Source organism: Tinamus guttatus, unplaced genomic scaffold (assembly GCF_059628265.1).
Source record: "Tinamus guttatus ecotype Peru unplaced genomic scaffold, ASM5962826v1 Tinamus_guttatus_pri_ptg000649l, whole genome shotgun sequence".
NCBI classification, from domain to species: Eukaryota; Metazoa; Chordata; class Aves; order Tinamiformes; family Tinamidae; genus Tinamus; species Tinamus guttatus.
Window position 1 is genome coordinate 3,354,095 of NW_028289183.1, and position 13,174 is coordinate 3,367,268.

At 51.3% G+C, this 13,174-nt stretch overlaps 2 protein-coding genes across 2 annotated transcripts; both read left to right on the forward strand.

Moving 5' to 3' along the window:
• The first annotated feature begins 103 nt into the window (after positions 1–103).
• On the forward strand, positions 104–6,624 carry NOTUM (notum, palmitoleoyl-protein carboxylesterase). The gene is made up of 11 exons (XM_088535807.1): positions 104–721; positions 989–1,041; positions 1,356–1,451; positions 1,624–1,684; positions 2,579–2,637; positions 4,065–4,167; positions 4,633–4,824; positions 5,171–5,271; positions 5,370–5,517; positions 6,092–6,139; positions 6,248–6,624. Exons 1-11 carry the CDS (start codon positions 222–224, stop codon positions 6,552–6,554), a joined length of 1,668 nt encoding a protein of 555 aa, XP_088391933.1. The 5' UTR covers positions 104–221; the 3' UTR covers positions 6,555–6,624.
• A 3,328-nt stretch (positions 6,625–9,952) lies between these two features.
• Positions 9,953–10,883, forward strand: MYADML2 (myeloid associated differentiation marker like 2). The gene has a single exon (XM_088535923.1). The coding sequence runs from the start codon at positions 9,953–9,955 to the stop codon at positions 10,856–10,858; it is 906 nt and encodes a 301-aa protein (XP_088392049.1). The 3' UTR covers positions 10,859–10,883.
• The last annotated feature ends 2,291 nt before the right edge of the window (positions 10,884–13,174 follow it).

Genomic DNA, 13,174 nt, shown 5'->3' on the forward strand with positions numbered 1-13,174 from the left:
CCGGGCTGGCGGGGCGCCGCCGCCGCCGCTCGCCCCGTCCCGTCCCGTCCCGTCCCGCCGGCGCGGCGGTGCCCGGGCGCGGCGCAGACCCCCCGCTCCCTCCGCCTCGCCGAGGGGGCGGAGGGCAGGGCAGGGCGGGGGCTGGCCGGCTGCTGCCCCACGCGGCGCCCGGGCTGGCGGCGCCCCCGGCGCGCTCCCCGCGCACTCCCTGCCCCTCTGTCATGCTCGGCGCCTGCGAGCGGGCGGCGGGCGGCTGCGCCGGGAGCCGCGCCGAGCCCCCGCCCGAGCCCCCGCCCGCTGCCGCCGACCCCCGGCCCGGGCGGCCCCGCGGACGCGGCGGGGCGCGGCGGGGCGCGGGCGACGCCGCCCGCCCGGGCCAGGGGCTGGCGGCGGGCGGCGGGTGGCGGCGGGCGGCGATGGGCGCGGCGGCCGTGCAGCTGCTGCTGCTGCTGGGGCTGCTGCACGCGGCGCCGGGCGGCGAGGGCAGGCGGGGCTGGCGGCGGCGCGGCGCGGCGGCCCGCGAGCGCGGCGAGGCGGCGGCGGCCGAGAGCTTCCCGCTGGACTTCACGGCGGTGGAGGGCAACATGGACAGCTTCATGGCGCAGGTCAAGAGCCTGGCGCAGTCGCTCTACCCCTGCTCGGCTCAGGCGCTGCCCCACGACCTGCGCCTGCACCTCCTGCACAACGCCTCGGTCACCTGCAACGACGGCAGCCCTGCCGGGTGAGTCCGCGACGCGCCGCGTCGCCGCCGCCGCCGAGCCCGGCCCGGCCCAGGCGGCTCAGCCCTGCCCGGCCCGGCGCGGAACGGAGCGGCTTCCCGCGGCGCTGCGCGGCCCCGGCCCCGTGCGCTCCCGCGGGCCCGGCGCGGCGGCGCCACCACGCGGCGGCCCGCGGCGCAGCCGTGACAGGTGCAGCGAGCGGCGCCCCGCGTGCCCTGCCCCGCGCCCGGCGCGGCCGCCCCGCTCACGCCGCCCGTTTCCGCCCGCAGCTACTACCTGAAGGAGTCGCGCGGCAGCCGGCGCTGGCTGCTCTTCCTGGAAGGTGAGTCCTGCCGTCGGGGCGGCGCGAGGGGGGCTCCCTGCAAAGGTGGCGGCGGGTGGTGCCAGCTGGACCTTGGCCTCAGCGTCACCTCTCCCGCCTCCTCCTCGGGCCCCGAGCTACCGCAGTCCCCATCTTGTCACCGATGCCATCTCCATGCTGTTTTTGGTGCCATCCCCACTGCCTCCCCCTGGGCACCGTCGCTGCCTCACCCTGGCACTGTCCTGTCTCCCCCCATGCGCTGTCCCCACTGCCAGGCCCTGCCCGCGCTGGCGGGGGCCACAGTGCAGCACTGACAGATCCCCTCTCCCCGGCAGGAGGCTGGTACTGCTTCAACCGGGAGAACTGTGACACTCGCTTCGACACCATGCGGCGGCTCATGAGCTCCAAGCAGTGGCCGGTCACCAGAGTCGGTGAGTTCGGCAGAGTCGCTGCCACCAGGCACCAGCACCCGCTCCCACTCGGACACCGGTGCCGTGCCAAGGCACACACCTAATTCCCATGGATATGGTCTGTATCCTGCGTTAGGCTGACACAGTTGCTTGAAACCACAGAGCAATAGGCGTGCATGTCTTGTTTCTGCAGGAACTGGGATCCTGTCGTCGCAGCCAGAAGAAAATCCCCACTGGTGGAATGCCAACATGGTGTAAGAACAGACAAATACAGGGAATAGCTTTGTCCTCAAGCAGCATCTCCAGTCTTTTAGGCCAGTAAGAACGCTGCAGAGACAGAAATGACTGATGCCTGCAAGGGGAAAGCATGCATCTCCTCATTTGTCCTGGTTTATCTACCTAATGAGTTGTGATGGCAAGGTGTGGAGAAATATAGGTCTAGTCTGCTTGGAGTGATGTGGTGATCTAATGAAAAACTGGGGGCAGCTTAGAGAGTCTTCCCAAATAAGTGAAGTGGCAAATTCTATTATGGGTGGTGGGTTGATAGCATGTCTTGCATTTGCCAATCTGAAAAGAGCATAGAGTAGCTCATCCAGTTCACAGAAGAGAAATGGGAAAGATACTAGTCTATGTGATATCTATATAGAAGGGAATGGCAGCAGATTCGGATGTTAATTCGCATCCCAAAAGCTGGAGACCAATATAGGAAGATAACTGCCTAAACCTCTAGTGGTAGCATCCACCATTTACCCTGCATGGACAAGGTTTCCACCTGTCACACATGGAAAACTGAAGTGCAGAGAGCTGCTCTGTGGCAGCCCACCCACCACATCAGTGGGACAGCCAAGAGCAAAACTGGGTCCTCTGCTCCATTCACTGAGCTGGGCTCTTCAGTTAGACTGATAAAAGACATATTACTTGTTGATTTAACTCACTAAGACTAATCATTTTTGGAAGAAAAGCCCAGACAGTTGTAATTGTCACCATTGTCACCTTGTTGCACAGGCAGGGATGCAAGTGTCTAACTGGAGAAGTTCTTTCCTTTTCCCTTCAGCCAGGGTTTAATTTTTTTTCAGTTACTTGACCCTGTCCTCACCCCTTTTGAAATGTCGAAGGAACATTGGTTCTCACACACTTCTTTCTTGCAGATTCATCCCTTATTGCTCAAGTGATGTTTGGAGCGGCGCCTCCTCCAAGTCTGAGAAAAGTGAGTGTTGGCTGATGGGCTGGTGCTGCCACAGACATCACACGTTAAAGGATATGGCCAGACTTCTGTGAAATTACATGAATGAAGAATGGTCTTTTTTTTCTTGCTAAAGGACAGGAAAGAATATCAAGCGACTTCCAGATAAAGCATTCTGATCTTTTTAGCCCAGCTTGTTTTGACATAGTTCAGAGCCACTGCTTGTAGAGATGTTACACCGATGCAGTATGAAAAGATTAGAGGCACTAAATTCCTTTTAGATGAATCTCTAAAATCCAGCACACAGCAAATTAATTGTTGGAACTGAGGAGCCATGGCTTGTTGCATGCAAGTTTGGCTTTGCTGATCTGAGAGGCAAGTGAGGTGACCTTCATTTCAAGCTTGTATCAGGAAGCTATTTGGCCTTGGGAAAAACCCATCGTGTCAGGCTAAAGCTGCCTGCAGCTTGTCTTGGAAAGCAAAGAAGACCTCATCATAATGCATGTTTGTTTTACATCAGTTGCCATTTTGACAACAACGTATATCTAGGAGTCTGCTTAAAGGAGACTCTGGGAGCTCCCGAGTTAAAGGAGTCCTCTCTGGGATTAAGCCAAATTTATGTGAATGAATTGTTCTGCCTCATGTAGTTCCTTGGGTTTCCCAAGTTGAGCAGGATTGGTATTTGGATGTAATGCTATCTAGAGAATCACTGGGGGCTTAGTTTTCCTCTCATTTTTTTCACAATGAGTTTTCTTTGACTGGAATGGAATTACTGCTGCTGTACGGTGATGTGAGTGAAAGAAATTGGCCTAAGATGCTTTGTGATGTGGCATTGAAAAGTCAGAAGGTTGAACACTTTTCTCTGAGTTGGGGTACTTTTTGCCATGGTAAGGAGCCTTTTTACTTCACAGCTTCTTACAGTTGTTGCTGCAACACAGTTACACTTGGACAAGCATGGTTACTTTTTGGTGGTGCAAAGGAAGTAGTGGTCTGTGTAAATGCAACATGTTTTGAAATACTGAATGCTGAACTGGGCTGAATTGGCCCATGGAAGGGCAAGGGATGCAGTAAGTGGGAACTGATGTTCTAGGTTATAGGAACATAGGAACATTCCTCATCTATAGAGATCGAGTCCAGCATCTTCCTGGTATGCTCTTGTTTTCCTTCTCTAAGTTTATCAGTTCTCAACGCTGTTGTGGGAAGATGTGCTCATGTTACTGTATATTGGAGGTAGTTTATATCCACTACAAACAGTCCATCTGTATTCAGGTTCTGTTCTTTCAGGGAAGCAAGTTTTGTATTGGGGAAATATATCTTATTAGATTTGATGGGTATGGGGGGGAAAATGGGCCTGCTTTGTGCTCCCTTCCAGAGGTTCTTAAGCATCTCTGGAGAAGAGCAAAGACTTGGCCTGCACCGCGAACAGCTTGATGACACTGTCTCTGTTCCAGGTGAATATGCCTTCATGGGAGCACTGATCATTCAGGAGGTCATAAAAGAGCTGGTGGGAAAAGGTCTCAGCACTGCAAAAGTGTTGCTGCTAGCAGGAAGCAGGTAGGTACCTACAGGATTTCCTGTGAAGAACAGGAGGCTTCTACAGCAGAAATCAGTTCTTAGGAAGAAGATGTCATAAAATGCTGAATATTTTCTTCTAGAAGTGTAATAACACAGAAAACCATGTATCTGTTCTCATTTTCCTCCTTTGGGTGGTGCAGCAGGGGGTGATATAAAAGTAGTTCCTCAGCTCTTGGTCCAAGCACATTTGAGATAAAATAATAGAGTAAAAGCTTTCCTGGAGCCAGGGTGTTAGGGATAAGCACTCCATTAAGAGTATTGGCTCCTGTGGTTCCACGCTGCGAAACATGTGCTGCTTATGAGTACTTGTGACCACTGACTGTATCATCCTGTGTTCTGCTGGAGTTGCCCAGGGTGTTAGTGCTGTAAGAGGGCCTGCACGCTTGCCAGTCACATAGTAGCCCTGTCTGCTCCATGACCACAGTGTTAATGTTGCCCTTGCAGCGCTGGAGGGACAGGAGTGCTCCTGAACGTGGATCGAGTGGCAGAGCAGCTGGAGGAAATGGGTTATCACGGGATTCAGGTTCGAGGCTTGGCAGACTCTGGCTGGTTCCTGGATAATAAACAGTATCGCAGAACCGACTGTATAGATACCATAACCTGTGCTCCGACAGAAGCCATCAAGAGAGGAATAAGGTAAAATCAGATACTCTAAACAGCTCTTTCATAAGACGTTAGAGTGAGGAGGAGATGCCCTCCTTCTCTTTCTTCCTGCATTGTGATACTTAAAAAGTACTTACATATGTTAGTGGCTTCTTGGGTGATTTTATTGGAAAAGAAAATCATTTAGAATTTAGACATGCAAAAGCATGTGTGTAGTTGCAGATGCCCTCAAATGCACTGATAGGACATGGCAGCCAAGGAAAAGTTCTGCTATTTAATAAGCTGAAACTATACCCAGAACAGAAATAGACCAGGATGTGGAAGGACAGTTGTTAAGATGGTGTTATGACCTTCATCCTGTTACTGACCTGTCTTGTAGATACTGGAATGGCATTGTTCCTGAGCGCTGCAAACTGCAGTTTAAGGAGGGAGAGGAATGGAACTGCTTTTTTGGATACAAGATTTACCCCACTCTTCGGTGTAAGTATGAGAGAAGAGTTTTAGAATGGATTCTAAGGTTTTCTCTGTATTTGCAACTAATTGCAATTATTTCTTTTCTAATTCTTCTGTCCTTCTAGGTCCAGTCTTTATTGTCCAGTGGCTCTTTGATGAGGCCCAACTTACTGTAGACAACGTGCACCTAACTGGCCAGCCTGTTCAGGAGGGGCAGTGGCTCTACATCCAGAACTTGGGCAGGGAGCTGAGAAACACCTTGAAGGACGTAACGTAAGTCTTTCCCTCGGAGAATCTGACATCTTTATTTCAAAGAGAAGTCCTTTATTCAGTATTCTAGTAACATTCCTTAGAGCTCTGCAGAAAAACAGTGTCATAGATTTGTCATAAGCATATGTAGTTTGCGTTAAGAATCTTGCCTTTTTCAATTCTAAATAAGTGCCAAATAAGTTCGAGGTTCACAATTGTCAGTAATCTTATCCATAGGAATGTGTTTTTTCATTTCCTATCTCCAAGGTGAGGTCTGAGACTCCTTGCCACTCGCTGTATGGCAGTCAACATGACAGGGTGTATTGAAAGGTATTGACTGTGAAAAAAAGATAGTTGATGAGACAACAGAGGGGGAATTGTTAATGAACCTTAATTTCTCTGTGCGAAAGCAGCACAAAGGATGGAGCCCCTTTTCCTTCAGGTGCTTTCCAGTTTAGTTGTACTTTACACCATGACAGCCGTTGCTCTTTCTAGATCTCTTACGAGGGTCAGCAAAACTTCTATTTTGTAGCTTGTCAAGGTTTTATTCAACAGAAGTTACCTTGACCTGATTGATGTTTCTTTTTTTTCTGCTCAGTGCTAGCTTTGCTCCTGCCTGCCTGTCTCACGAGATCATTACACGCAAGTGAGTGTTTTTGCAGATTATGTGAAAGGCTATGGGGGAACAGCAGGGGAGCCGGCCATCCTGCCAGCCTGACCTCTCTGACGCTGTCTGTGTGGTTTGTGTTTTCAGTCACTGGACAGACATCCAGGTGAAGGGGACTTCATTACCCCGTGCCCTGCACTGTTGGGATCGGAGCCTACATGAAAGCAACAAAAATGGGAAAACCCCTCTAAAAGGTTGCCCGATTCATCTGATCGACAGTTGCCCATGGCCCCACTGCAACCCTTCGTGCCCAACCATCAGGGACCAGTTCACAGGGCAGGAGATGAACGTGATCCAGTTCCTCATGCACATGGGTTTCGATGTCCAGAAGATGGCACAGCAACAGGGCCTGGAGCCCAGTAAGCTTCTGGGAATGCTCAGCAGTGGTAACTAGGAGGGGATCTCCTGAGGGGCAAAGATGAGATGGGGCGGAGGAAGCTCCAAGTCCTTCCCCAGCCTCTCTGATCCTCTCCCGCTCACGCAGGCAGGCACGCGCCCACACTCATGCAGGCTCAAACCCCACAGGCTCCCACAGTCTTGCACATTTAGGATGTGTCAAGAAAAGAGCAATTTCTTACTTACACTCTGTAAGTGGCACTCGTCACCTCCATACCGCAGAGCTCAGTTCTGGCCATTCACATCCTCCTCCTGTGCTCCACGAGACAATCTGGTGCAGGGAATAGCAAAGCCGTAAATAGCAGTGGAACCTTCCCCAGATCTAGGACTTCTTCCCTTGCCACGATCTTTTTTACATCATAGACTTGATACAAGTGGTGAAAAAAAAAGCAAGCACTGGATTTCTTTTGACCAACTAGAAGTGAAGGAATGATTACATGACTTCCTGGAGGTCAGTGTTCATGATGTGTCATAACATACAAACCAAGGACACACACTAGGGTGGACACTCTTGTACTCAATTTACTTTTGTATTATTTTATAAAATGACTTTTTATTACTTTTTTTAAAATAAGCAAGAAATATAAAATAAATGATATTGTTTTGTAACATATTTTTTTTAATAACGAAGAAACCTCTTGCTACTTTGGCAATATGGACATATTTATTTTAATATGTAAAATGCTATTTATAAGGGCTGACCAGAGAACCGTTCATGTGTCTTTGTAAAGTTGTATATGCTGCTCATTTGGATGGGTTTTCCTTGTGATCACTTGTGTCTGGGAAAGGGCTGAGGGAGGTACTGACATTTTATAATAATTAGACTTTTGTGTTCCCCTTGCAGTTTGTTTTGTCCTTGTTTCTTTAATGAAAAGGTGGCAATGAGAAGTCTAAGCATGGAGATTATCACCCACCCAACACCTTCAGCTTGAGGGCGATGACTTGTGGGTTACTCTGGGGCGTTGCATTTTAAGATGCAGAGAGGCATCTGTTTTTACAGCAAAGGCCATTGTTCTAATGCAGGAAATGGTTGGTTTGATCAGACTGTCTGCCCTGCCTTAAAATGGGAAGCGTTTGGAGCGTAAAAGGTAGAGAACACAGGACAAGAACCAACCTATTTCTGATTCTGTAATTGCTTGGGAATACGCCCTCCTCAGGGAACAGACTGAATCCCCTTTGGTTTTATGGGAAGAGAGCAGGGGAGGACACAGAGGACCCTAAGACCATTGCTTAGGGAGAGAGCAGAGACTGTTGCTCTAAAAACTTTTTGCAGTTATGCACTGCAGCTGTTGTAGTTAAACCTGAACAAACAGCAGCAATTTATATCCACTCTGTAGAGGTTCTTAGCACCTGCTTTGCATTCTCCTGCACTCACATAGATGGCTGCACAACGCACAGGCAACTGAAAATCAGAGACAAATTTTTCAAAAAAATCCAGGCATTTCCAGAAGTCTTGCCAGGTTAAAGTGGTGAGGCTATTTGTAAGACCTCTTGTAACAAATTAATAAAACCCCAAACAAACAACCCCCCTTCTATACAGTTACTTTTGATGGGCTTCAGCAATCAGAAGTTAACTGGGCAGAACCATGCAGGAAATGAGCATTTCAGCTGTGCAAAGTGGGCGTTAGTACCAACTTAAGATAAAAAGTAGCTAAAGAGGAACTGAATGGTGTTGCAAGCAGAATTGACATGCAGGATTCCCTCTGATTCCCTCTGATTAATCTAGGGACTACTCATATCATCTATATTTTAATTACATTGGTGTACAAGTAAGATAGTTCTAATTTAACTTTTATGCCACAAAGTTGAGAGGCTTCCTCAGTACTCAGAAGGCTTGGAAAAACATAGAAGAAAACTGGAATCCTTTGAGGCTGAAGGAAAACGGAGCAAATCAGTGCAAAGTGGGTGCTTGAGCTGAGCCAGGACTGCTGCTGCCCAGGGGGAGTTTATCAGTGGGAGACACTGGGGGAAACTACTGTCCTCATCAGTCATCTGCAGGATGAGGATACACAATATCTTGCCTCTGTGGATGTGGCAAGGGCCCGCTTTGTGTCTAGGGATGTGTTTCTGCAGGGAAGCATAAATGTCCCTGTGGAAGTCTGGGACTCGGTGCAGAGAAGACAACCTGTGTTTCTAAAAGGTCACTTCACCCTAGAAGAGGTGGGGAGTGCTGAGGGGGAGGGATATGAGACATCCAGTTTACCTTGCAAAGAGGGGAAAAAGTGCCTGGAAATCAGGAACCACATGCTCAGCTTTGTGTGGCTCCACAAAAAGCATAGCAGGGAGCAAGGCTGTCTCAGAGACGTTTTTAAGGGGGGACCTTGATAAATTTACTAGACTATATAACATTGCTGTGAGTAGTGGCTGGGCAGCAGCGTGGGGCAGCACCGCTAAACGCTGCAGCCCGAGGGCCCTCACCAAGGAGGAAAGGGAGGACTTTCCTAAGTTGCACTGCTCATTTTCCCCAATGTGAAACTACAGTGGAAATGTTATTCAGGTCTTTTAAAGCTAAAATTATGAGACTTTTAGGTAGAGACCACGTTTGGGAAAAGCGTATGCCAAAAATGACTGGACAAAATCTGGAAAAGCTTTGATCTAATGAGGAACAAAGATTTGACCATCCATATTGAAACTTGGACTGCAAAGCAGAGCTAAGTATAGCAAAGCAATTCTTTGTGGGCAATTGCATTTATTTCTGGCATCCAAGGATCCAAGAATAACTTGTTCACATAAAGCAGAATCGGGGATTACAAGGAGACAGTACGAACAGTATCTCCAAAGCAGGCACCTGCTCTCGCTAGTGGCCTGTGCACAGCAGGGCCTTTCACAGCAGTTAAATAACTGTATATTGCTGCCCTGATTATATGGAGGGACGTGAGTCAGCTCCCAACGTGGCCTCTAAATCCTCCGTCTGCAGCTCCCGCAGCGGGGTGGACCGGAGCCGCCGCGGCGAGCGCCGCAGCGCTGCGAGGGCCGGGGCGCCGCGGCGGCACCGGCAGCTCCGTGTAACCAACACCCGCGCGGGAGCCGGGGGGCAGGACTCGCTCCATTCCAGCACTATTAATATAGCACCTATTTATACCCCGGGACCCTGCAACGCCCGTGCGGAGCTACAGCTGCGCGGCCAGAGCGGAGCGCGCGCCCGGCCGGCGGCAGGAGCTGCCCCCCGCGGCGCCGTGCGGGGAAGGGGACGGCACCGGGACGGTTTCGGTGCCGAGGACGCGGCGGGAGGCAGAGCCGCTGCGGCCTCCCGCACAGGGCGCCCGCGTCACGCGCAGCGCCCGCGGCACCGGTGAGGTTGCGGCTCCTCCATCCGGCGTGACTCAGGGCAAAGCCGCGGAGCCGGGAGGAGGTTCTCGGGGCTGCAGGTGCGTTGGCCGCGGGGCTGGAAAGGGGATGGAGAGCGCGGGAGGGCCGTACCTGAACACAGCCGCGGTGACGTCCCCGGTGGGGGTAGCCCGTCTCCTGCAGATGACGTTCGGCTGCACCACGTTCAGCCTGGTCGCCCACCAGGGCGGGTTCAGCGCAGCCTATGGCACCTTCTGCATGTTTGTCTGGACCTTTTGCTTCGCCGTTACCGTCTTCATCATCGGCTGCGAGTTCACGCGCCTGCACAGCTGCCTGCACATCTCCTGGGGGAACTTCACCGCCGCCTTCGCCATGCTGGCCACGCTCATGTGCGCCACGGCCGCGGTCATCTACCCGCTCTACTTCGTGCAGCTGGGCTGCTACCCCATCGGCTGCGACGTGAGGGACTTCCGCATCGCCGCCAGCGTCTTCGCGGGCCTCCTGTTCCTCGCCTACGCCGTGGAAGTGTTCTTGACCAGGGCCAAGCCGGGGCAAGTCACCAGCTACATGGCCACGGTCTCCGGCCTCCTGAAAATCGTGCAGGCCTTTGTGGCCTGCATCATCTTTGGGGCGCTGGTGAACGACAGCCAGTACAGCAAATACGTGGCCACGCAGTGGTGCGTGGCCGTTTTCAGCTTCTGCTTCGTGGTGACGGTGGTGGTGGTGGCCTTCAGCGTCACGGGCAAGACCGCCACGCTGGGCTTCCCTTTCGAGCGCTCGGTGGTGGTTTACACCTTCGTGGCCGTGCTGCTGTACGTGAGCGCCGCCGTCATCTGGCCGGTGTTCTGTTTTGACAGCAAGTACGGCTCCCCGCGGCGCCCCGCGCTCTGCGCCAAGGGCCGCTGCCCCTGGGACAGCCAGCTGGTCATCGCCATCTTCACCTACGTCAACCTGCTGCTCTACGTCGCGGACCTGGCCTACTCCCAGCGCATCCGCTTCGTCTCCCACCTGTAGCCCCAGTCGGCTGCCGAGAAGCCACCGAGCACCGTGACACAAGCGATGAGGGACTCGGCAGGCAGGGCTGTGGCGCGGGCCGGTGGCGACCGAGTTTGCGAATGGGGAATCTGAACCGAACTTGCAGGTCGGGACTGGCCCAGCGAAGGAGCAACCTGCTGCGTGGAGAGGCTGCGGGCCGTCCGGAACAGCAACCCGCTTCCCATGTCATTCCCATCTGCTCCATCACCTGCAGCCCGGCAGGGACGACGCAGCCCAGCGCGCGGAATGGCCCGTCACCGCCATGGGATAGACGTGCGGGCTGCAGGGACAGGCGTGCAAACTGCTGGATCGGGGAGCCAAATACTAAGGAGAGACACAAAGGATTTTAAAACTGTCACCAACACAGAGCTCTAGTGAAGGGATTACCTGGGAAGTGGGAAAACTAAAAGTTGCATCAAAAAACACCAGTTCTAAGGGCAAATATATATATATATATCCTTCACAGTTCGGGTTAGTTTGGACTATGTGGTAAGACACTAAATACTTGCAAGTGCGGGAGATTATAGTCAGGACATTTCTGAGCAGAACATCAGAGGTGTGATGTTATTCTGAAAATTAGCAGCCCCTGCCCTTCCTTCCCTACTCCCTCATCAGCACAGAGAAAGAAAATCCTCAGGCATGCACCTTGGTGGGAAGCATGGAATATTCCTTGCAGCAAACACAGAGTCATTGCAGAAATTAAATTTTGCAAAGCGGGAGTTCTGCTGCTGAGAAACAGGCTGCAGGATGGAACCAAACTGCAAAGTATTCACGTGCCATTTGCAGTCCTCACTAAAGGAGGACCTGAACGTAGCTCGCCACGGGCTGTCTTGGTTCATGCGCTGCCGTTTCTTTATACTGGCATCAAGGGGATTTTTGTTTGCTTGTTTGTTTTGTCTTATGGAAGTTTGAAGTGAATATGGGCTTGGGAGGGGGTAAGGAAGCGGATGCAAAGACGAACGGATCTTGCAGCTCTGTACAAAACACCAAACTTGCTGGGAAAAAGACAGCACCGTCTCGGACCAGATCAGGGTCTAGCATTCCCGAACATTTTGCGTCACCAACCAGCTGCATTTCTCTGACCCATCCCTGACAAAACACCCACTTTGAAGTCCTGCATAGCGTGGCTCAGATTTCAAACTTAATAGGAAAAACTGTTCATCATTTCTGATCCAGCAAGAAACCAAAGCAGTCTGAGTACTTGCGCAGAAAGCATGCAGACGGGATAGCTTTAATTAAAGTCTAGGAGTAGCTGACTGTCAGAAGCAAGATTTATTTTATAACCAATTCAAAATATATCTGTAAGGCAGACGACTGTATCTCCGAGACTTGTGTGTTTTCACCTTGTTCTCTGCAGGGCGAGGGTTTCAGCAGACACGGCCTGTCCTTTCTGCCATAAAGCACAGATCCACTTGCTTTTCCTTTCGGGAAGCCTGGGTGCAGCCCTAGAAAAGCGTCTATCCCAGACGGACTTGGCCGCGTTGACTGTCATTCCTCGTAGCAGAGTCACTCAGGAAAAGGGAAGGAAGCGTGTAGCTCATCAGGGCTTCCTGTGGGTTTGAAAAGCAGCGGAAAAATATGCTAGGACAGATGGCTTTGGGTAATTCTGCTGCTCCCTGGTTTAGAAACAGCCTTTAGAGATGGGAATTATTAGCCCAGGAGACAGGGCAAGAATCGCTCACTGTCTGTAATAAAAGGAATGCACAAAACACCCTTCCAGGAGATTTTTCTCTTGCACAAATTCCCATCAAGGGCAGGAAATGCAGAAGATGGTGCAGCAAGAGGCTGGCCAGCTTTTCTGGGGAAAGACCAACAGTATTTGGTGCAGGTATAAAGCAGAGGACTTTATTTGTAACACCCCCAAGCCCAAACATATTAAGGGACTGTATAAATCAGAAATTCTAGATTTAGAAGAGAAATTCATTTGCACTAAGTAGGCATTGCACAAATAGAGCAATTTTACACTGAAGAAATTTTGAACATTTATGAATTATCCTTTTTTTTTTTAACTTGTCAAACTGGATAATTTAAGCTGTGTACCACCTAGAATTATTTATTTTTTGTTGCATGTTAAAATTAAAATAAGTGCCTGTGGATCATCATGGACTGTGTTATAAAGTTCCAAACTGGAAAGGGAATGTTGCTTTAAGAAAGCCTCTTCCCAGGACTCCACGCAGCTCTAAAGGGGCTGATGGGGACAGGGAGAGGGAGGTCAGTGGCAGGTGCTGGGTGACGCTGCCAAATCCTGCAGGAGAGGCGTTTGGGAAGCTCCTCATCTGGGTAACGCTGCCGTTA

Coding starts and splice junctions, on each gene's coding strand:
- NOTUM (XM_088535807.1), top strand. CDS start 222: ATGCTCGGCGCCTGCGAGCGGGCGGCGGGCGGCTGCGCCGGGAGCCGC. Junction 1,042..1,355: donor CTGGCTGCTCTTCCTGGAAG/GTGAGTCCTGCC, acceptor TCTCCCCGGCAG/GAGGCTGGTACTGCTTCAAC. Junction 1,685..2,578: donor TGGTGGAATGCCAACATGGT/GTAAGAACAGAC, acceptor TCTTTCTTGCAG/ATTCATCCCTTATTGCTCAA.
- MYADML2 (XM_088535923.1), top strand. CDS start 9,953: ATGGAGAGCGCGGGAGGGCCGTACCTGAACACAGCCGCGGTGACGTCC.